Raw genomic sequence first — 22,686 nt, forward strand, 5'->3', positions numbered from 1 at the left:
AACGGGTTTTTTTCGCGTGAAGAATGTTCGCGTACGCGTGGAAAATTTTCGCGTGGAAAATTTGAAATGGAGAATTTATTTATAGGTTCAAAATATCAAAGTAATTTTATCATCAAAATTTTTCTCCCTTGGGAATAGACTTGAGCCCCTTGGGAATCAACTTGTTTTTTTGTGTTTTTTGAATTTCAAAAATCCTTTGACATTTTTTGGGTGTGAAACTTTAGACTTGCAAACCTTCAATTCCCTTCTGATCAAATAATTAGCGTATTTTTACGAGCAAATGATCAAAATTACAGGCAAACTTTTTCCCTGCATGGGTGTGGGCAGGGTGTGGTGTGGTTTGGTGTGTGCTATTCCCAAGGGACTCAAGTCTATTCCCAAGGGAGAAAAATTTTGATGATAAATAACTTTGATATTTTGAACCTATAGATGAATTCTCCATTTCAAATTTTCCACGCGAAAATTTTCCACGCGAACGCGAAAATTCTTAACGCGAACAAAACCCCAACCCATTTGATTTGTTTCTTCAAGGTTTCTTCCACCATTTCTTTAAAAAAGGTCAAAATCGTTTTACACCATTACATCTTGGTTACATTTATCACAGCTTATATGAATACAACCAAGGCACATTATACTTTTTTTTCGTTCTTTGCAGATGTCCAGATGTCCTATGTAGTCAAGCTAATTGACAACATTAGCTTATTAGTTTGAAATAATGAAGCACTGTGATCTGGCAAAGTCAAATCAAGGAGGTTTGATAGAGCTTCTTGTTCAAATCAGATTGTTCACCTCAGGAGAAAAATGTCAAATAAGTGCTAATCACACTGACTAGCCAGGTGTGATAACTCATTATGCGAGTGTTTTCAACAGTGTGGAAGGACTAATTATCACCAATTTTCATTGGGATAGCCCACTCTTAGCCCCCTGTGGCCCCAGTTTAGCAAAGTCTGGGCAATAGTACAGTCGCCAGGCCTAATCAATGTAGGTATGGGTTGGGCAACTTTAAAAAGGAATATCTTCATAGCTTTACATCTTATGACCAAATTAGAGGTACCATAACGCAAGGGAAATCATACTCTTTCAAATGACATGTAAAACTAATCTGTATGTTCAGTAGAAAAAAAGTTGGAAAATTGGATTTCCAAGATGGACGCCTTCGAATCCGGAAACTGGCTTTCCGGATGTGAAGTGACCAGTGTTATGTTATGAAAGAAAGTTAAAGACATCAGACTACTGTAAATGCATTTAAGTTCGCATGGTTTTTATTTCGCGCTAAGGGGAAAATGGAGCGTTCGCGGTGGTTTTAAGTTCGCGGCTGCGTTATAGTCACATATTGCTACAGTATTGGACAAAATGTCTGCGGTGGTTTTAAGTTTGCGGTGAAACGGTCCCCACGACAACCGCGAAAATAAAACCACCGCAAACATTTCTGCATTTACAGTAGTTTAGCGTGCTGAAGAGCTATTCTTCCACTGACAATGAAGACAGATGCTATGTACAGTATTTTCGGGTTCATCGTTCCCAGCAAATTTCCGCTAGCTCTTTTCGACATTTTGTATGATGTTGAACAGATAATACATTTTGTGATTTTTTTCTTTTCTTTCCGATACCATTATTCTTCAGTGTGGTTTTAAACTGACGTTTGAGCTACATGTAGCACATTACGAAAGATACAGTAAATGCAGAAATGTTTGCGGTGATTTTATGTTCGCGGTTTTCGCTGCAAACTTTCAGCGCAAACTTAAAACCACCGCAAAACTTTTTGCCCACCTATTACTGTAACGCTACTATTGTTTCAAATGCCAACTTAAAACCACCATTTTCTCCCTACCGCGAAATAAAAACCACACAAACTTAAATGCATTTACAGTATTCGAGATTGACGTCAGAAAGAGTTGTAAAGGTCGGGTGTCTATGGATTGTTGAAGATGTCTTTCATTGATAGACAGGTGTTGTAAGTCAGCCAGCAGCACTTTATTGCATGTTGACATGTGTCATGTCTCTAAACAGAGCTCAACAGATAAGATCTCTGTAGGAGGAAGGCTGTGTGTTGGAAGGGGGGCAAGGGTCGATCTGGCAGTGCACAGATAGCATTAAACCATCTGAATTCAGCACCGGTCCACTTTGGGAAAGTGTCCATCATAATTTTGCCGCAAAGACGTTACCGGGTATATAGAAAAGCAACGTCTGAAGATATCACGTAGATCTTAACTGTGATAAAAGCACATTTTGGTCATTTTGTGGATGTCCAATGAACAACGTTGCTACTCTGAGATTTGTGTTGCCATCAAAGAGTACAGGAAGTCGTAACTATAAAGATTGTAGTGTTGGAGAGTATGGGAAACTATAAGGATAGAGTTGACAGGGAAAGACTCACACGAAAGCACCATTCCAAAGTATTTGAGAAGTATGGCCTGACAGAGCTGCAATTACAATTCATGGGTGTATGTCTACATTATATGCAAATGAAATTCATGTATAATTCAATATATCTTGTCTAAACCACAGGACTTAGCCTAAGTTTTTAATCAGGGAGCATATATTATGGAGTCAAACATCTGCATGTAAAAGTCTTAGAACGTACGAGTGACCCAGTGTGCTTGGCTAAATATGCGAGCTGTAGCGAAGCAGCATTGTACTATTAGCTAACGAAAAAGCGCCATGGTTCATCCTCAGTTTGAGGTCGCCCGTTTTAACTTTTCCTTTACTACAAAGGTGACACGCACAGTATCAGACTAAGTTATAAATGTCTGTCTCGCTCACACAACCCATCGGTATGAACTCCGGCATTCCCAAGACCATAAAAAACCCTGACTAATGGCCTCAAACCTCGTTAGAAAAACATTAAAACTGAAATTGTCTTGGTGCATTGTCCGCCCAGGGTACTCTTTCTAAAGATGGTTACAAATGGCCTGACCCACTTTAGACCTGACAGCTAGTATCTCATTTAACCACGTTAGGAGAGTCGACCTCTTGATCTATGATGATCACCGCACAGGCAGGCTCGGTGCGAGATTGATCACGCAGATGACCCCGCGGTAACCGCTGACAGATCGTCTTATGTCCACAGCGAATCGAAGTCAAACTTTAAGGTACATCATCCGCGCTCGCTCCCCCGGCGCAAATGGACTGACCCATTTCTGGCTAAGTGACTAGTAAATAACCTGGATAAACTAATGGACTTTTGTGGGTATAAAAGGACTTATGAGGTTTTGTACTGTCCTATAAAGACTAGGATGTGATATCGCAACCTTTGCATGGGATGTAGGGTACAGGACACTTTGTCATTTCCACTATGAAAAAGAATACTGTAAACTTAATGCAGTTTAAAAAGTTTGTGGGGCTCAAAGTTCGATGCTTGGTGAAAATCAAGAATTTCTGGTGTCTTTGATTTTGCAATTCAAACAAGCATATTTAAATGAATATAAGACAGCATAATACATGTATGTTCTCGGTATGATGAAAAAGCATGCGAAAAATATTTAAATCATTTTTAGTCTGAAATCTTACAATAATTGCTCATTGGTAATCTAAAACTTAAATGTATCTGTGATACAACTAATAAGCTGCTACTACATTACAATAACCCTAAATTTTCTTTACAACTGTTTTTAAAGCCTACAACAGTTCAGGTAATCATTACATGTAGTGACTGCTTTTAAAATCAACTGATTACTGTCAGTGAGTTAATTATCTTCGCCGGGTACTTGTTCTCGGGGAAGATTATGTTTTCGGTTGAAAAATCTGTTAGGTGGGTCTGTATGTATGTCAGGAGCATAACTCAAGAAACCTTTGATGAATCTTTATGATTTTCGGTAGGTGTGTAGTGGTTGTGCAAAGGAAGGTCAAGTTCGAAAATGGTTCACCTTGCGTTTTTAACAGTACTGCAGTGGACTTTGAATTTTTTTGTGTTTGTATATAGGCAAAAAAAGTGACGGAAACGTTGATGGATCTTCATAATTTTTTGCAGGTGTGTAGATGTTGTAGAAACGGAGGTCAAGTTCAAAAATGGTTCCCCTGGCATTTTCCGTCGGTACTGCAGCGGGCTTTGTGTGGATCTGCATTTGTATGTCGCCAGCATAACTCGAGAAGCTGTTGATGGATCTGTATGATATTTAGTGGATGGGTAGAGTTTACAGAAATGAAGGTCAAGTTCGATAATGGGCCGTCTAGCGGGTACTTAAGGTACTGCAGCGGAGCTTCAAAATTTTGGGGCATATTTTCTGAAAGTGCTATGGTCATGATTTTTGTGTGGTACAATGTAGATAGTTCATGCTATAGAAAGTAAGTTGTGAAAGTTTGGGCCCCCTAGCGTGTTTTTTTGGAACTGCAGTGGGTGTTTTTGTTTTGACCTTCGGACATGAATAACTTGAGAAGGGGTCGACAGATCGTCCTGACGTTTGGTATTCAGATAGCTCAGATGGTGCTTTACAAAATAAACGACTAATTATGCGAATCAGGAGATAATTGGCATAATTAGTAAGGAAAGTTTGATGTATTTCATATTGGGACCCTGAAACATGTGACGGTTTCCCAGAAAACAGGTCTTACAAACAGATGGCCTGGGAAAGTAGGTCAAATAAACAAATAGAGCACAGCACTGCTCTCCAAGCAGAGGTGTGGGTCCGGCTGTTTTTTCACATGTTTAGCTTAGGCATGTTTGTCCAAAGCACGTTGCCGACATAACGAAAAGGGGAAAAATAGAAAACCCGACATAACACCTAAAAACACGTCAAAAACACGGCTCTGCTTTTAATAAAGAGTACATTGCTTCAAAGCTGCACAAATGGTAGGTACGGTAAAGTCACATTTACTATGTCTTTCAAAATGTGTATGACATGGAATAAAGATTTATTCTATTCTTATTCATATATGTTGACTGCACCATTTCATCGTCACATTCAACTTACGACACTGCAATTTCAAACCTTTGAGGGCCCATAATTTCAACATACTCATTTTTTCATGGCCAGTTTTAATATATATCAGCACACAAGACATTGTACGCTAGTCCTGTACCACCAAATGATTTTTAACCCTATCCCCCCCCCCAAAAAAAACAACAACTTACAAACAGCACATGGTGTATGATCAAATTTTCGGGGGGTGATATCAAAGCATGTAAATATGAATCACTATCCATAATAAGCCTTGTTATGTTTGTATTTAAACTTCCGACGTACCCGTCTTCAACCTACCTGTTTTAAGGTAGTGTTTACCTGTGATTTTAAGAACGCATTTATTGTTGATTAGGAACAATTATATTATCTTTGTATGTAACCGATAGATTGCCTAATGTCACTACTTTGTAAAAATAATGTAAAAAGTACGCAATTCAGCCTATGGCTGCGAGGTACTTCATGTTTTCCGATCACAATGATCAAATAAAACCATTCATTCATTCAACACATTTTGGACCTCAAATTAGCAGGAGCCATTCCTTCTGACGTGAAGTCACAGCCAGTCTTTTAAGATATTGTTTTAAAAATGAATTTCATTTTTATGCTTCAACTTGTCGCCAATATGAATTCCTCACATTCCAGCATTTTCAAAATTGCAACCATACTAAATGTGTTCGCTATGTCTATGGCCGTTCTTTCAACAAGTGCATGCAAAAGCATCGTAGCAGTAGGACGAAATTAAAGAAATAAGATCACACCCCTCTCCAAAAAAAGAAATTCAGATTATTGGAAATGGAAGTAAAATGTATGCTACGTCCCTGGGTGGGCTTGAACCACCAACCTTTCGGTTAACAGCCGAACGCGCTAACCGATTGCGCCACAGAGACGTTGATGCTGTTATGATATATGACTCCCTCTGTCGTGTCCTTGGGCCCAGTGACATTCGTCATACCAAGGAGGTTTTAATCAGGAAAAAACTTCCTTGGATGTACGCTATTTTTGCGACGCTATGACAGAACTGACTGAACGTTGACAAGGATTTCCGGCAAACTTTTTCTGTCACCAGACAGCTGAATTTGAACATTCAAAACTACTGTTCTAAACATGCCCCCATCTTTGTGGCCTAAACCCGTTACGCAACGAATGTTACAGGGGCCAAAAGGCGCAAGGGGTAGACGACCAAGTACATACAGTTCTTCTACTTGCCGATAGATGTCTCTTATTATCTTCGCCGAGGAACTCGTTATCTTCGCCGAGGAACTCGGAGTAGATCATGTTTTCGGTTGAACCGGCTGTTGTGTGGGTCTGTATGTATGTCAAGAGCATAACTCGGGAAACCTTTGATGGATCTTCATGATATTTGGTAGGTGTGTAGTGGTTGTGCAAAGGAAGGTCAAGTTCAAAAATCGTTCACCTGTCGTTTTCCAACAATACTGCAGTGGACTTTTAATTTTTCTGTGTTTGTATGTAGGCAAAAAAAGTGACGGAAACGTTGATGGATCTCAATGATTTTTGGTAGTTTCGAAGAGATTGTGGGAACGGAGGTCAAGTTTGAAAATGATTTATTTGGCGCTTCCTACAGAACTGCAGCAGGCTTTGTGTGTGTGAGAGTTTGTATGTCGCCAGCATAACTCGAGGAGCTATTGGCGGTTGTGCATGATATTTCGTGGATAGGTAGTGATGGCTCGTTTGGAACTGCAGTTGGCGTTTTTGTTAATACATTTGGAGACGAATAACTCCAGCAGGGATTGACGGATTATCATAATTTATGGCATGTGGATAGTTTCGGTGATGCTTTACATAACTGAATACTTGTCATACAAATAAGACGATAATTTGCATAATAAATGAGGAAAGGTTATGAATTCGCCGAAAGCATGTGGTCAAATTTCATACAAGTGCTATGGTAACGATTTTTAAGCGGTGTACAGCTCTTGGGGCAGGGAGTAAGTGATATAAGTTTAGACCCCCTAGAGGCTTGCTTAGAACTGCAGTAGACCTTTTTTATGTTACCTTTGGAGGCGAATAACTCGGGTAGGGTTTGATGAATTTGCATTGTTTTGGACAGGTAGGTTATTGAGGTAATGATTAACAAATAAAGACGTATGAAATTGTAATCAGGGTCAAATTAAGTGGTGAAATAGGCTTGTTTATGATTACATTTTTTAAGTACCCTTTGTCGACCTATATCTAAGGACAACACCTGCTTGTCAGCAGGCCTGTGCAAATTAGATTGATGCTCTCTGGTGACCTCAAAAACCACCGGCCAAACTACACTCCGGCTGGGACGGAGCTTATATCAACAAACACAGGAAAGGTCTGGTCCTGTGCGGGACAAGTCAAAACGATGAATATAAGGAAATGTGCAAGCAGCAGGCACTACAGAAGGCATTATACTAAGCTTTATGTGGTTTGTAAAATGCAGTTGTATACCACACTGGATGTGGACCAGTCCTTCGTAGATGAGAGTAAGAAAAGGTTCTTGCGCAGATAGTGACATAAAAATCCTCAAAATCAGGATAATCTTTAAAACAGACCCATGCTACCCATCAGGACCTGACTGAACTCCCCTCCAGGGTGTTTCACATTTAAGACAGAGACACGAAAAAACAGTTACATTTCTTTTTGGGTAGAATACACTTTTCAAGGACTTAGCGGAGATAGAGGAAACATATCGAGAGAGATAATCTTTACAAGAGGAAAACTTATACGGTATGAAAGAGAAAACCGACACCCGTGAGGGGGGACTACATTGTCCCGCAGCCCATACCAGGGAGTGACCCGGCCCCCTGAAGAACTATATATCAAAACAAAAGAAACTATATCAGAGTGGACAGTACTTAGAACAGGAAAGATAATCTCAGACAACAGTAACAGGTCTCACAAATCTAACACCCTCCAAAAAAAAGTGAAACAGTAGGCTTTAGAGAGATATTGTCAATAGCAGTAGGTGCAAGAGTCGTGGTCACTGCCAACGTTAACATATTAGACGGAATTGTTAAGGGCGCATTCGTAGGCATTGACAGCACATGCCATGATGTCCACACCTTCCTCGTAAAATTCGACAGTGAAAGCAAATACAAGAAAGATTTACCCAAATGCGGTACCCATCAAAAGGCAATTTTCAATAAGTTCTCAGTTACGGCAAGCGGACGATCCAAGCACGACGAGAGAAGTATCCTCAATCTTTAGCATGGGGCTGTACCTAAAGTTTAAGGTAGATCACTGGACAAAACTGTTGTCCCCGGAAGTTTGAGCGCAAACGGGTCGTTTTTTCTCAGGTCAGTTATATGTTGCCTTACGTCATGTTGAGTTTGAACGGATTGTATCTATTGGGATTTAAATCGTATACAATTAGTGAATTACAATACTGTAAACCAAAATATATGTTCTTAAAGAAATGGAACTCCTAAAACAGCTGCCTGTGTCAAAGGTTACACAACAACCTAACACAGAAGACCGTGATACTTGCATTAAATGTCAAGTTCTTGAATATACTCCTACGCGGAACATCTAAAAAATATGAGAGCTGACAGATCAACACAACCAGTCGATGTCTTCTGTTTCGTGGAAACCTTCCTGAATGGCCGACAACAGACTAAAAATTTTCTGCCACAAGCAACGGCATTCAGAGCAGACAGAAATGGAACAGGAGGAGGGGTGATGACTGTTGCTACACAAGACGTCAATAGTACACAGCCGATATATTTCAGCCGATGGAGTGAAGTGCATAGCTACCACAGTCACCAAACTATCGACCACAGTTGAAACAAATCAAAGGAGCGAGTAGAAACAGAAGTGATCCCAACCGAGATTCGAACTCACGCCGAAACCGGAGGCCAGATCACAGGCACTAGGCTCAAGGTCGCAACCAGTTAGACTGGTCAGTTGTAGGCGTTTGAACCCCCACTGTTACACTACTCCCCCTTTTCTTGACTGAGCTTGAGGTGTGTTGCCAATTATTATCACAAGTAACGCGTGTATCAACTAAAATACTTTTCAGAACTAACGTTCGATAAATGTGGTAAATAGCTAGAGCTCTTTCAAGTAGATTTATCAACACCAGATAAAAAGGCGATGTTACCTAAACTTCTCCATGATACAGATGCAGAATCCCCCCAATATTCATAGTCATCAATGTTTGTAAATGTCTTTGAATATTCATCAATGTTCATGTAAATTTTCATTAATATCTATGAATATTAATCTATGTTGAAACGTATATTTATAAAACATAACATCCTTGTAGATTTATTAACACCAGATAAAAAGGCGATATTACCTAAACGTCTCCATAATACCAAGGTAATACCTTGATAATACAGATGCAGAATAGAAGGGTATTTTCCTAGTCATCAATGTTTGTAAATGTCTATGAATATTCATCAATGTTTATGTAAATTTTCATTTATATCTATATAAAATATATAATAATATTGAAACGCATACTTATGGTATTCATAAATTCATAAATTCGTAAATTCATAGATTCATTAATTCATTGATTCATCAATTCATTAATTTATTAATTCAATTTATAAATCTATAATTTATATGCACAGTCCCGCGAGTCAAGTTAACGAATTTCTGAATTTCTGAATTTCTGAATTCATGAATTTATGAATATCATGAATATCATGCCACATTGCCATGAATTATGATATTATGATATAACGATATTATCTCGCCGATATTATGATATAACGATATTATGATATTATGATATTATGATATGATGATATTATGATTATGATATTATGATATTATGATATTATGATATTATGATATTATGATATTATGATATCATGATATTATGATATTATGATATTATGGTATTGTGATATTGTGATATTATGATGTGTTGCCAATTATTATCACAAGTCTGTCGCCAGCATAACTCAAGAAGCTGTTGATGGATCTGTATGATATCTAGTTTACAGAAAGGAAGGTCAAGTTCGATAATGGGCCTTCTAGAGCTTCAAAATTTGGAGGCATATTTTCTAAAAGTGTAGATAGTTCATGCCACAAATTTGGGCCCCCTTGTGGGTGTTTTTGTTTTGACATTCGGAAGACTTGAGAAGGGGTCGACAGATCGTCGTGATATTTGGTTTCACGACCTTCGCCAAATGATTTGGTAAATGATAGGAGTTTCTCATCAATCATAAATTGATCGATAACAGAAGTTGTCCAAAGTTTATGATGGATATTCCGGATATTCCGGATATTCCGGATATTCCGGATATTCCGGATATTCCGGATATTCCGGATATTCCGGAAATTCCGGATATTCCGGATATTCCGGAAATTCCGGATATTCCGGATATTCCGGAAATTCCGGATATTCCGGAAATTCCGGATATTCCGGATATTCCGGATATTCCGGATATTCCGGATATTCCGGATATTCCGGATATTCCGGAAATTCCGGATATTCCGGATATTCCGGATATTCCGGATATTCCGGATATTCCGGATATTCCGGATATTCCGGATATTCCGGATATTCCGGATATTCCGGAAATTCCGGATATTCCGGATATTCCGGAAATTCCGGATAATCCGGATATTCCGGATATTCCGGAAATTCCGGATATTCCGGATATTCCGGATATTCCGGAAATTCCGGAAATTCCGGATATTCCGGATATTCCGGAAATTCCGGATATTCCGGAAATTCCGGATATTCCGGATATTCCGGATATTCCGGAAATTCAGGATATTCCGGAAATTCCGGATATTCCGGATATTCTGGATATTTCGGATATTCCGAAAAAACTTCCAAGTCTTCCAAATCTTTCGGAAATTCCAAATCTTCCAAGTTCTGAATTAATGTACAGAACTGAATGTTCAGAAAATTGATGAATGTTCATAAAATACGTGAAGGTTCATGAATATTTTTAAATATGTTATCAATGTATTATAGATATGCGTCTCATTCATATTCATAGATATTAATGAAAATTTACATAAACATTGAGACGTTTAAAATATTGATGATTATGAATATTGGTTGTAGATTCTGCCTCTGTATTATGGAGTAATATCGCCTTTTATCTGGTGTTGAGAAATCTACTTGAGCCCTAGCTATTTACCATATTTATCGAACGTTAGTGTTCGGATATTCCGGAATTTCCGGAATATCCGGAATATCCGGAATATCCGGATATTCCGGAAATTCCGGATATTCCGGATATTCCGGATATTCCGGATATTCCGGAAATTCCGGATATTCCGGAAATTCCGGATATTCCGGATATTCTGGATATTTCGGATATTCCGAAAAAACTTCCAAGTCTTCCAAATCTTTCGGAAATTCTAAATCTTCCAAGTTCTGAATTAATGTACAGAACTGAATGTTCAGAAAATTGATGAATGTTCATAAAATATGTGAACGTTCATGAATATTTTTAAATATGTTATCAATGTATTATAGATATGCGTCTCATTCATATTCATAGATATTAATGAAAATTTACATAAACATTGAGACGTTTAAAATATTGATGATTATGAATATTGGTTGTGGATTCTGCCTCTGTATTATGGAGTAATATCGCCTTTTATCTGGTGTTGAGAAATCTACTTGAGCCCTAGCTATTTACCATATTTATCGAACGTTAGTGTTCGGATATTCCGGATATTCCGGATATTCCGGATATTCCGGATATTCCGGATATTCCGGATATTCTGTTCTGAAAAGTATTTTAGTTGATTCACGTGTTACTTGAGCTCCAGAACACACCTCAAGCTCATTCAATTTATCACTAGTTGACATCTATTAATATTTCTCTCATCTTCAGTTACATATTTCACATGTTGAGAGTCCTTTTATGGAATTTGGCGGATGTATAAACTTTCCTCATTAATTATGCAAACAAGATACTGATTTGCATAATAAGTATCTAATCATGTACATCATCACTCAAGCTAGCTACTTGCCAAAAATCATGACCATCCATCAGGCCCTTCTTGAGTTATTCTATTTCAAAGTCTGAAGCAAAACCTGTTCCTGCAGTTCCAAAAAAGCCGCTAGGGGTCCAAAACCTACACCACTTCGTCCAAAGAGCTATCTACCACTCAAAAATCAGGACCATGGCGTAGCATGTCCAGAACACGAGATATCAAAACAGGAAGTTCCGCTGCTGTACCGTAACAAGCCGCTAGGGGACCCAAAATCTAATCATTTCCATGTCTCATCAAGACCTACCCACCTATCAAATATCAAGAAAATCCATCCAAGTCTTCTCGAGTTATGCTGTACGTTACAAACACACAAACAAATACACACACAAACGCTACCCACTGCATAACCTTCTCGGCGAAGGTAATGAAAGGAAAGTTTGTTAACCCACTGCATTTCATAATCGGACATGGGACTGTCAGGTCATGTAACCAGATGGCCTTGCATAAACGTACATGTAGGTCAAATAAATAAACTATCCTCCAAGCAGAGGTCCTGCTGGTTTTTAACGCGTTCAGTTTAGGCATTTTTGTTCACCACGATTGGCGACATAAATGAAAAGGGGACAAAATAGAAAGCCTGACAAAAACACCTAAAAACACGACAAAAACCAGCCAGACCCACTCCTCTGCTTGGAGAGTACACTGTACTAAAACTGCACCACTGCTAGGTGCGGAAAAGTCACATGTACATTGTACATGTACTATGTCTTTCAAAATGTGTATGATATGGAATAAAGATTTATTCTATTCATATATATTGACTGTGCCATTTCATCATCACTTTCAACTTACAACACTGCAATATTGAACCTTTGTGGCCCATATAATATCAACATACTCATATTTTTTCATGACCAGTTATAACATATACATTTGTACCAGCACACTGCACACATATACTAGTCCTGTACCACCAAATGATTTTTAACCCCATCTAGACTGGACACATTCGCCCAATCATAACGTCCAAATGGTATGGTGCATGATCAAATTTGCAGGGGGTGATAAGCACGTAAATGTCAATCACTCTTCATAATAAGCCTTGATTATTTGGCGAAGATAATGTGTTCGTGGAACTCTAGTTAATCATCATCTGTGAAGAAGAATGAGAAATAAGGACCTTGCTATCAGGGGAAATTAGAAGCGAAGACAAAATGTGATTACAGAAAGTCTGTAAGTGACCCGCGTATGATACTAAATTGGCTCATTTGCTATTTAGATCCAATTAAAGACGTTGTAAATTCCTCAAGCATATTCACGGGACGTAATATCGCGATAAATCTCAAGGATTGGTAAAGATTGGTACTTCCCCTAGAGTATCACCCCAACGTTGCTACAGTAGTACCTGTGCGATACATCAAAGAAACCTTCATTAAATGCACCATTAAGGTTTGGCACCGCATTAGTCATCGGAGGAGTGCAGATGGTAGGAGTCATCGGAGACCTGGGAACAAACAATGGGTGCAAACTGTTTACTAATCTCCACGGGGAGAGGTTTCAACTTCTGGAAGATCCTGATAAATCGTGCAGATCCATTTTGTGTGCTACCTGGCGTTATCAGCGAAATTCATCACGGGAAGGAACAAAGAACCCGAAGACAAATCTGCAATGCTCTACGGTTATGCAAGCTGCTTACGTGCCGTAAAAGATAATTAGGAATCAACTTCGGTAAGATCGCAATAAGTTAGAGATCCTTGTGATGCCTCTTAATAGCATGATTCGTCTTAAGTAAACTTATCAAGATAGAAAACTTATCGACCTTCTTAATCGTTATGTATAGGTCAAAGAGGTGGATTATAATGGCAAGTGTGGCTTTAAATATTGCTTATATATGTGGAAAGTATTATGGATTATGGTTTTGTGGAAAGTATTATGGATTATAGTTTCGTGGAAAGTATATTATGGATTACATTGTTGAGTTCCTATAACTAGAACTATGATAGTTAAAGAAGTGTTGATCACCAACAAAGTGATGTTACCGTTCAGACATGAGAATTCAAATAAAACAGTTAAAAATATTTTCTGCTGTTTTAACCTTCCACCTACTAAGATAGCCATTTGGCACCAAAGCTGTAGTGGTTATGGGCTTAGGCAACATTTTTTTCCTGGAGAGGTAAAAAACGAAGGAAAAGGGTGTAACAGGACTAAAAAAAAAATCTTAAAGATTTACAGAGAATTGATATTTAAACATTAACTGTGCTGAAAGAACTTATAAGGCTATACAATGTACTATAAAAAAAATTATGTAAGTATTGTGTATACTTCGAAATCGTGTGCCGCAATCGGTAGGGTGTTTCGCCCACAACCGAGAGGTCCTGGGTTCGAAACCACCGATATGCCCTGATGTTATGCCCTTGGGAAAGGCACTTTACACTACTTTGCCCACTTAACACAAATGAGTACCTAACTTCGGTTAGGGATGTCCGTTGGATAGGGCGTTAAATTGAGGTCCTGTGTTTGAGGAGAGCCATACTTCGGGCACATTAAAGAACCCACCGCACTTATCGAAAAGAATAGGGGTCCTTCCCAGTGTGAGTGGTTCAAATTCCATAGTCCTATGGCCGCACATGGGGCAATTGTCGTATTGAGGTCACCTGCACACCGAATGGCAGCCGCTCCAGACCCTTGCGGCCCTGCCAATTGTGCGCTCCTCGCAATTCAGCCCCTGGCTGTGAAGAGAGAGTATTCGGCCTAGCCAATAATAATAAATACAAATGTATGCATCCTGAAAATGCCAGGTTTGCCCGACAAAATGATATCTTAGTCGAGGCCAGGGATGTCCTGGTTTCCTGTGTCCCCAACATGACCTTGGTGTATAACTGACTGATCATGGCCATAAACCTGAACCATAAAACTCCTGCCGGCATAGCCGCCGCAATGATTTTCTCATAAAAATCAAAAGGGGACAGATTGCTTTTGATATGAAATGAAATAAGATTTCCAGATAGGACCATTATGGCTGAACTTTGCCACGTTCCCGTGTATTACTGTGTGAAACATTTCTCTCCGTTGTTTTCACATAGACGCGAGGCATCCCATTCATTCAGTCCAACTACTAGTATATTACACTTTCTCAATTGCCCGACCAACCATTGCCTTCTATTTCCAATTATTATTTGTTAATTAATCAAACGTTTTTAGTGACGGGCCAGGTGTTCATTTCACGGTCAGCGCCCGGGAGGTTGTCCGTGATGGTCGTGAAGCAAGGAAAATGGTGATGACATGTGGTGCAGTTATGATGGCACTCCGAGGCACTGTCCCTCCTTCGTAGATTGAACAGCACCTTGGGACTCCAGGGGCTTTGAAGGTTCCGCCAACGTTTAGACTACTGTAAAATGCATTTTAAGTTCGCGTGGTTTTTATTTCGCGCTAAGGGGCAAATGGAGTGTTCGCGGTGGTTTTCAGTTCGCGGCAGTGCTATAGTAACGTACAGCATCGAACAGAAATGTTCGTAGTGGTTTTAAGTTTGTGGTGAAACAGTCGCCGCGAAAACCGCGAACATAAAACTACCGCGAACATTTCTGCATTGACAGTATTTTGGGAATTTACCATGTTTGATGTTTTCTGTTAAAGGAAGCCCTAGCAATATTAGGGCCCGAAAATCGGATTTTGAAAGTCATTATGTAGTCATTTCTATACATATCAGTTCAAACAACACTTTCACGAATGTATAACAACGTCCATGATGTAAATTAAAATATGAGGTTTTTTGTGATGTGAGAACCCACTGTTACAATCGTTGCCGGAGTTTTTGTAGGCTCGCGAAACTAAGGGGACAATTTTGCGTGGTTTTAAAATGCTCAAAGTATGAAGTTATCATGCAAATGAGCTAAACAATGTTTAACTTAGTAAATGTCACTAACCTCAAAATTTTAGCATATTTCAATTTCAATTTTTTTGGCCCTAACATTGCTTTGGCTGCCGATAACCTGTCAAATACACAATTTTTGAAAGTAAAAACTTTACTCAAGAATATCAAGAGGTTTGGGGCTCTTAATTTTTGTTATGCTGTGAAAGATTTGAAAATGCTTAAAGATTTTACCTCAATTTTTGTGTTAGAAGGAATGCAAGGAAATGTCTAAGATTGTTGTCAGATTTTTACTTTACCTGCGTCACATTCTTTGAATCTTGAATCAATTGGAATTGAAAGTTACAGCCATTTTTTCCTTGTACTGTCAAACTTTTCCAGAAAAATAGCTAAAAAAAAGTAGAGAATAAGTTTAGTATCAGAAAGGAATTAAATTATTCAATGAAACAAATGAGGGATGCGTTACCTCTCTCTCTATCTATAAGACAGTCTATCTATGGTCTAGGGAGGATTATACCATGTATGCAAGGCAACACACACCAAGCTGGGTTCGATATAAATTGTGATCGTAGTTTTATCGAGCCAGATTCTACTATACAATATCCAATTTCCGATTACCAGACTTATCCAGAGAAAAAGAGTCATTTTTTAGTTGGGCATATATTTATTGACATAATGATCAGCATCCTTCTGACATTGAAATATGTGACAGATTGAGAAGTGAACCATCATAATGGACAGGAATTTAATCGTCTGCCAGAGTATCTGCAGCATCTGTAAGATGACTGGAGCGGTTCCGGTGACGATGTTTACAAATGGACATAACTGCCCCAGGCCACCGAGAGATACAGACGTTCAACTGTCCCAAGTTGAAATAGATTGAGATGTGAACGTTGAGATGGAAATCTTGGCGTCAGCTAAAACTGGTGGTTTTATTCCTGGTGGTTTTATTTTTGTGGTGAGCTCTCAATGTTAACTCATCACACAGCAAAGATGTGCTGAGGCTGTCTTCATTGTTACAGTAGCTGTGTTACAGCAAAACCATTTACACTACTGTAAATCTTTAAATGTTTGCAATTGGCATATTTTTGTGAGATTTTGAAAGTCAATTTATTTATTCATTTCTATACATGATTAGCTCAAACAACACTATCACAAGGTATATTAACAACATCCATGACGCATAAATATGACGTTGTTGTGATGTGAGAACTCACTGAAAATCGTTGCCGGAGTTTTTGTAGGCTCGTGAAACTAAGGGGATCATCATAAGGCACGATTTTGAAATACTCAAAGTAAGAAGTTATTACGCAAGTGTTTATGTCGCTACCATAAAGATTTCAGCATTTTTTTATTTCCATTTTTTTGGCCCTAATATTGCTTTCAATTGGTTGCCTTAAGCCTGTAAAATACACAAAGTAAAGACTGTAGACACAAGAATATCAAGAGGGTTGGGGCTCTGCATTGACCTCTCCACAGCAAATTCATGATACCGCAAATACGTGTTTCCAATGTATTAGTATTACTCCTGTACCACTTCGTACTTCCCCCCTAGCCATTAAATGAAGTCCCTGTGAAAATGAATGAATTTACAGTCCTCAGAAAAAAACAGCCACAAGAAGAAAAGTATTAGTTGATGTTCTTTGGAAGGTATGTTTAGCCACTCTAAACGCTAATTTTCATTCGCACCCCGGAAATCCCCCCCCCCCCACTCCAATGTCGCTGCAACGTAAATTGAAAACAGCGGGTCACGTGAGGTCATGTCTTTACACACACCATTAATTGCAATCTGGGCTGTTTTAGGGGCAGACTTCTCAGGTGTAAAGATTATTACCACCGCCCCGCTTCAAATTGGACTCCACGGAAATGAGGATAAATCCCAGTCTCGCGCAAGAGCCGCGCTGCCTTGTTTGAAAAATTAATGAAAACGCTGCAGTGAATACTTAATGACTGTAAATCTTCATGGAAATGTCTGTGAATATGACTTTGTGATTAGTAGAAATTATACAATCATTAGACTATAATACACTTAAGGCTCCAATTATATTCAGTGAACCTGAACTGCATTTCTTTTGTGTTTTGTTATTTGAGAGGGTAAATGTCATATTATTTGATACAGTTAAACCTGCCTAAGAAGACCACTCAGAGGACTAGTACAATCTGAGCTATATACAGGACTGGTGTACATGTATGTAGGTGGTCACTACAGAAAGGATTCTTACTACTTGTGTCAGTGAGAAAATTAACAAGGGGACAGACAAAAAATGGTCACATTGGCCAGTTGGTCCTTATTACAGTGTATGCAGAGGTTGTCACTTGTACAGGTTTGACTGTACCTGATGAGTAGCAAGAAGAAAATAATGTTTCTCATTTTTTAATAAAGACAGGTTCCATTATAGGAAAATCTCTATCCATAACAGAATCTAGATCAAAACTGGGACTGTCCATACACTGTTCTATAAGTCTTGTATTTCTTTGTAAAAAATTGATTTTTTTAAAATCAAAATGTCTTCACTAAGATTAACATGTTGATAATGTTTGGATTGTTAGCCTCTACCAGGCTCCACAGGTCGCTGGAAAAATAGTAGAAATTCGCCAAATAGACGGATAACAATTACCAGAAGAGTTGGTCCGCCAAAGAAGTAACAATTTGCGACCATATATAGGTGTGGCATGTTATCCGTCAATTCGGCCAATTTCTACTACGGGACTTCTACTAGCGACCTGTGGAGCCTGGTAGAGGCTAAGGATTGTCCCTCACTTGTAAATGTGTTGGATGGTACAGTATCCTTATACTGTGTCACTAATTTCATTACTTTTAGAAATAAAACTTTAAAGATAGCCCTGTGCCAAGAGAACGAAATTGCCACATTAAATCCCAAACTTGACCTAGATTGAAGATTGCACCTGTGCTGTAGTATTACGTCAGACTCTGCTTTGATAGTAACAATTTTATGATTTGTGGTGGACAGAGGCAAGGCCTGTCAATTGGGGCGTATGAAAGATTCTCCTGTACTGGAAAATTATGGGGGAACTCTCACTTTTAAGGTACTTATTGATGTACGAACTTCTAAAATGTGACAAGGGTCAATTCTCAAATTGTACTGGAAAATTATGGGGGAACTCTCACTTTTAAGGTACTTATTGATGTACGAACTTCTAAAATGTGACAAGGGTCAATTCTCAAATTGTACTGGAAAATTATGGGGGAACTCTCACTTTTAAGGTACTTATTGATGTACAAACTTCTAAAAGGTGACAAGGGTCAATTCTCAAATTGGCGCCTTACCCCTGGTCTGGAGAAGTCGTAAATAACCGTGGATTTTCTGTCGTGTTTCAGGGGAGTGGACATAAATACGCTGAGACACGAGGCGGAATATTACGGAATCACTCCCATTGGTGAGTATAGTCTCCTCTTCTTGTTGTAATGGATGTTTCCACTTTGAAGTCTTACCATGAAAGTTCATGCATGATCCAGGCATGGGATTAATCCTGATTGGATCTACCAAATCCACCCTCTGAGGTGTATCATTTGGCCGATTGGGATCAGACCATACACATCCGACTTGTATCATATTCATGTATAGGACATTGTATACTCCACTAGTATGATACCTTCATTCATATCATACCTGGGCCACGAAAACGTTCGATACTGGTGTTTCGCATTGTGTGATAATTTTCTGTATCACACAGGGTTCTACTTTTATCACACGGGCTTCCATAGAATATTTAGAATGCATTTCCAGTGCGCCGGTTGCGTCCCTGTCGAATGCTGGATTTGGAGGTCGGAATCGATGTTGTTACGATTTTTTTGTTCGAGGACACAAAAACTCTCTCAACTTCAGGCGCATTTCGCATTGAAATGTGTAATTTTTCGGGTGGGTATGACATAAATGAAATACATCACGGTGTATTCCACATCACCCTCGGTCCCGGCCCTCCCGTGGGTCGCAGGATAAGACCCTCGGTCGGGCCGGTACCTCGGGCGATACGGAATATACCATCATGTTGTATTCTATATGTACATGACTTGTACATGTACATGGGAATGCCATCAGACCTTTTCCTAGTGCTAATGCCCATAGTTGCTGTGTAATGACCTCCCTATATCCAGGCAATTCCAGGCTATGCGGGTCACGTTTATGGATTAGTTCCACTTCCGCGGAAACCATTGCTTATATCAATCTCATAAACCAGGAATTCAAATGCCTTATGATTGGGTGTCGACAAAATTTCGCCGCACGCGCCGAAAGTCATGCCCTGCGATCGCTTCCAATCAGCAGTGCAAACAACTTTTCCCCGTGCCCACGAATTACCGAAAAGCATGCCAAAGACGTACTTGTCTAGATACACAGCTTGAGATTTTTGTAATTATTGTAATTCTTTTTTTCTCACCTCGCACAAAGTAATCTTCACTGCCAGCCAGTATCTCATGATTGCGTTTGGCAGAAAGGCGGTTTAACGGCACAACTGGGACGGGTTCTATCTCCGAACCCTGCCCGGATATTGGAAATTAATATTCAAGGACATCAATATTTTGCTCGGCTGGTTGAGGCATTAGTCGGCGCGGCGTGGGCTGATTACGTCTGATGGAGATATAATACATGTCATTAGTGGGAAATAGAAAGTTAGATGGGCCTGCTTATCACGTTAGTGAATTTATGTTCCAGAGCTTTGGTTCCAGTCTTTAGCACCTGTTGTGCCCCCGGGGGGACGCTCTGTGAAACCATGTTTCAAAGCCGTTACTTATAGAAATGTTTCCTACTGGGTTTGAGAGGGAAGTGAGATAAGATTTGAAGACTAAGAAAAGAAGATGAATGAATACCTTTGTGTGTTAGGTTAGGTCACCGCTACGATAACAGTTTTTTTTTGGTGGTTGGAAGTAGCAAAGTGTGAGTATAATGAATGTTGACATTTTGTAACGCCTGTAGGCTATGTGTGGCTCGCTTTTGAATTAGTCTTTTCACTGTGTTGCCATCTGTTACTGATGTAAATAACAGATGGCAATACCATTAAACACAATCATGTATACAGTTACAGACACACACATCAAGACACACATACATTTTGTACATGAACATGCATCACACTTACGCACACACGCACACAAGGGATAGAAGTGATGTGGCTGAAATGAGGTTACTTGTAAATTGTGCCAGCCCTATAGAGTGGGACAGTTTAACTTCTCTAACTTGGCCCAATCAGACTCAGCGATTTCACTCAGACAGGCTCCTGGAGTGTGCGCAGGTGTACAGTCATGTACTTCCACAAACAACAGCGCTGTCATTAGTAAAAGTCAGGTCAACTTTGAAACCAGATTTTAGCAAGATGATGATTTTCTCTGTAGGGTGTTTAGAACATGGGATTTTTTAAAAATGGTTGCCGTAAGCACTACGGTTGTGAATTCACTTTTTTTTTTTTTTGAATTTGATTTCAATTTGTTACATTTGAACAAAATGGTTGCCTGGCATTTACAGTTACTGTAAATTCATTGATTTTATTATTGTAGGGATTTCATTTAGTGGCACATTTGTACACATGTGAGAGGGGAAAGTTTGTGGTTTCAATATTACTTACATGTAGGACTGTTACTGTAACAGTTACTGTTAGTAATACATTGGAAATGCATATTTATGGTGTCATGAATTGGTGGTGGAGAGGTCACTGTAAAAAACTGAAGACTGAAGGTAGAGAAGCCTTGAAAGGTGTCATATGGTCAGTCTACCGGTAGCTGAAGAATGTGTTGCACATGTACTTCTAGGGCTTAAGTCATTTTCTAATGCAATACCCATGAATGTGTGTACTTATGTAATGATTTTCTTTAATCCAATCATGAGACTGTTCTAAAAAGTGTGTGTGATTCCTTTGATTGTAAGAAGCCCATTCTCATCCCATACTACACACTGACTCTTGTATTAGGTAAGCCATATAGAAAGTGTAGTCATGTACCAGTAGATGCCATACTTTGCACCTTATACAATTGCAATAAAGTTATTAATATGTGTTCCAGTAAAAAGACTGGACCTGTGTGAAGATTTGGAGAGGTCCTCGTGTGGAGATGTCCTGTTCCACGGCTACCTGCCTGCACCAGGTGAGTTAGTCACACCTTTCCGGGACCTCCGGTAATCATGTACAGGTGTAGCAGGCAAGGATATACCCCTGGCAAAAATAAACCCGGTAATACATTCTGGCTAGGGGTGCATTCTAGCAAGCTACACCTGTAGTAAATGTAGTAAAAAAAAAAAACATGTAGTAAGAAAAAAGTGATTCTGCAAAACTTTCTCGGTGTAACCGTTTAAAGGCAGCCAATTAAAAGCAAAAATTGTTAGGGCCCAAAATATGGAAATAAAAAATGCTGATATCTTTATGGTAGTGACATATTCTAACACTATTTAGCACATTTATTTGCGTAATAACTGAATAGTTTCAGCATTTTAAATCCGCGGAAAAATGTGCCATACAATGATTCCCTTAGTTTCGTGAGCCTACAAAAACCGTGCCGACGATTTTCAGTGAGTTCTCACATCACAACAACGTTGTATTTTTGCATCATGGACGTCACTATGCATTGTGATGTTGTTTGAACTAATCATGATTGTATAGAAATGACAAAATAAATTGACTTTAAAAATCTGATTTTCGGGCCCTGATATTGCTTGGGTTTCCTTTAAGTGTTCTGTCATGTTCCTTTGAATTATTGGGACTTTTACTTTTTGTCTGAGGCCACACCAATTTAATTTCTTGGTTAAAGGATTTAAAAAAAAACTAGATTGGAAAATCAACATGAAAACAGAATCGCAGAGGAAAGTTTGTACTTTGTTGCACACAGTTTCAGGGAGTGAACAGGGTCAGGTGCAAGTTTTCACCCCAGCCTTCTGTTTTCATGATGTCCTTGTGCTAAAATTTTACCAAAAAAATCTGTTAACCAAGAAATTGAATTGGTGTGGCCTGAGTGTGTATCTATTTTGTATTATTTTGTTGTACTGTATCTTCGTTTCTGTTATTAAAGAT

At 39.0% G+C, this 22,686-nt stretch overlaps 1 protein-coding gene and 1 non-coding gene across 2 annotated transcripts in view; one reads left to right on the forward strand and one right to left on the reverse strand.

Annotated features, from left to right (window-relative positions):
• LOC136432442 (BTB/POZ domain-containing protein KCTD3-like) overlaps positions 1 to 22,686 on the forward strand; it is a 58,476-nt gene that overhangs the window by 22,619 nt on the left and 13,171 nt on the right. Inside the window, exons 5-6 of the mRNA XM_066423737.1 lie at positions 19,013 to 19,071; positions 21,686 to 21,766. Coding sequence (XP_066279834.1) covers positions 19,013 to 19,071; positions 21,686 to 21,766 — 140 coding nt within the window. The remainder of the gene's footprint in view (positions 1 to 19,012; positions 19,072 to 21,685; positions 21,767 to 22,686) is intronic.
• Positions 5,715 to 5,788, reverse strand: Trnan-guu (transfer RNA asparagine (anticodon GUU)). The gene has a single exon. It is a non-coding gene; the product is annotated as a tRNA-Asn (tRNA).

Source organism: Branchiostoma lanceolatum, chromosome 4 (genome assembly GCF_035083965.1).
Source record: "Branchiostoma lanceolatum isolate klBraLanc5 chromosome 4, klBraLanc5.hap2, whole genome shotgun sequence".
Lineage (NCBI taxonomy): Eukaryota > Metazoa > Chordata > Leptocardii > Amphioxiformes > Branchiostomatidae > Branchiostoma > Branchiostoma lanceolatum.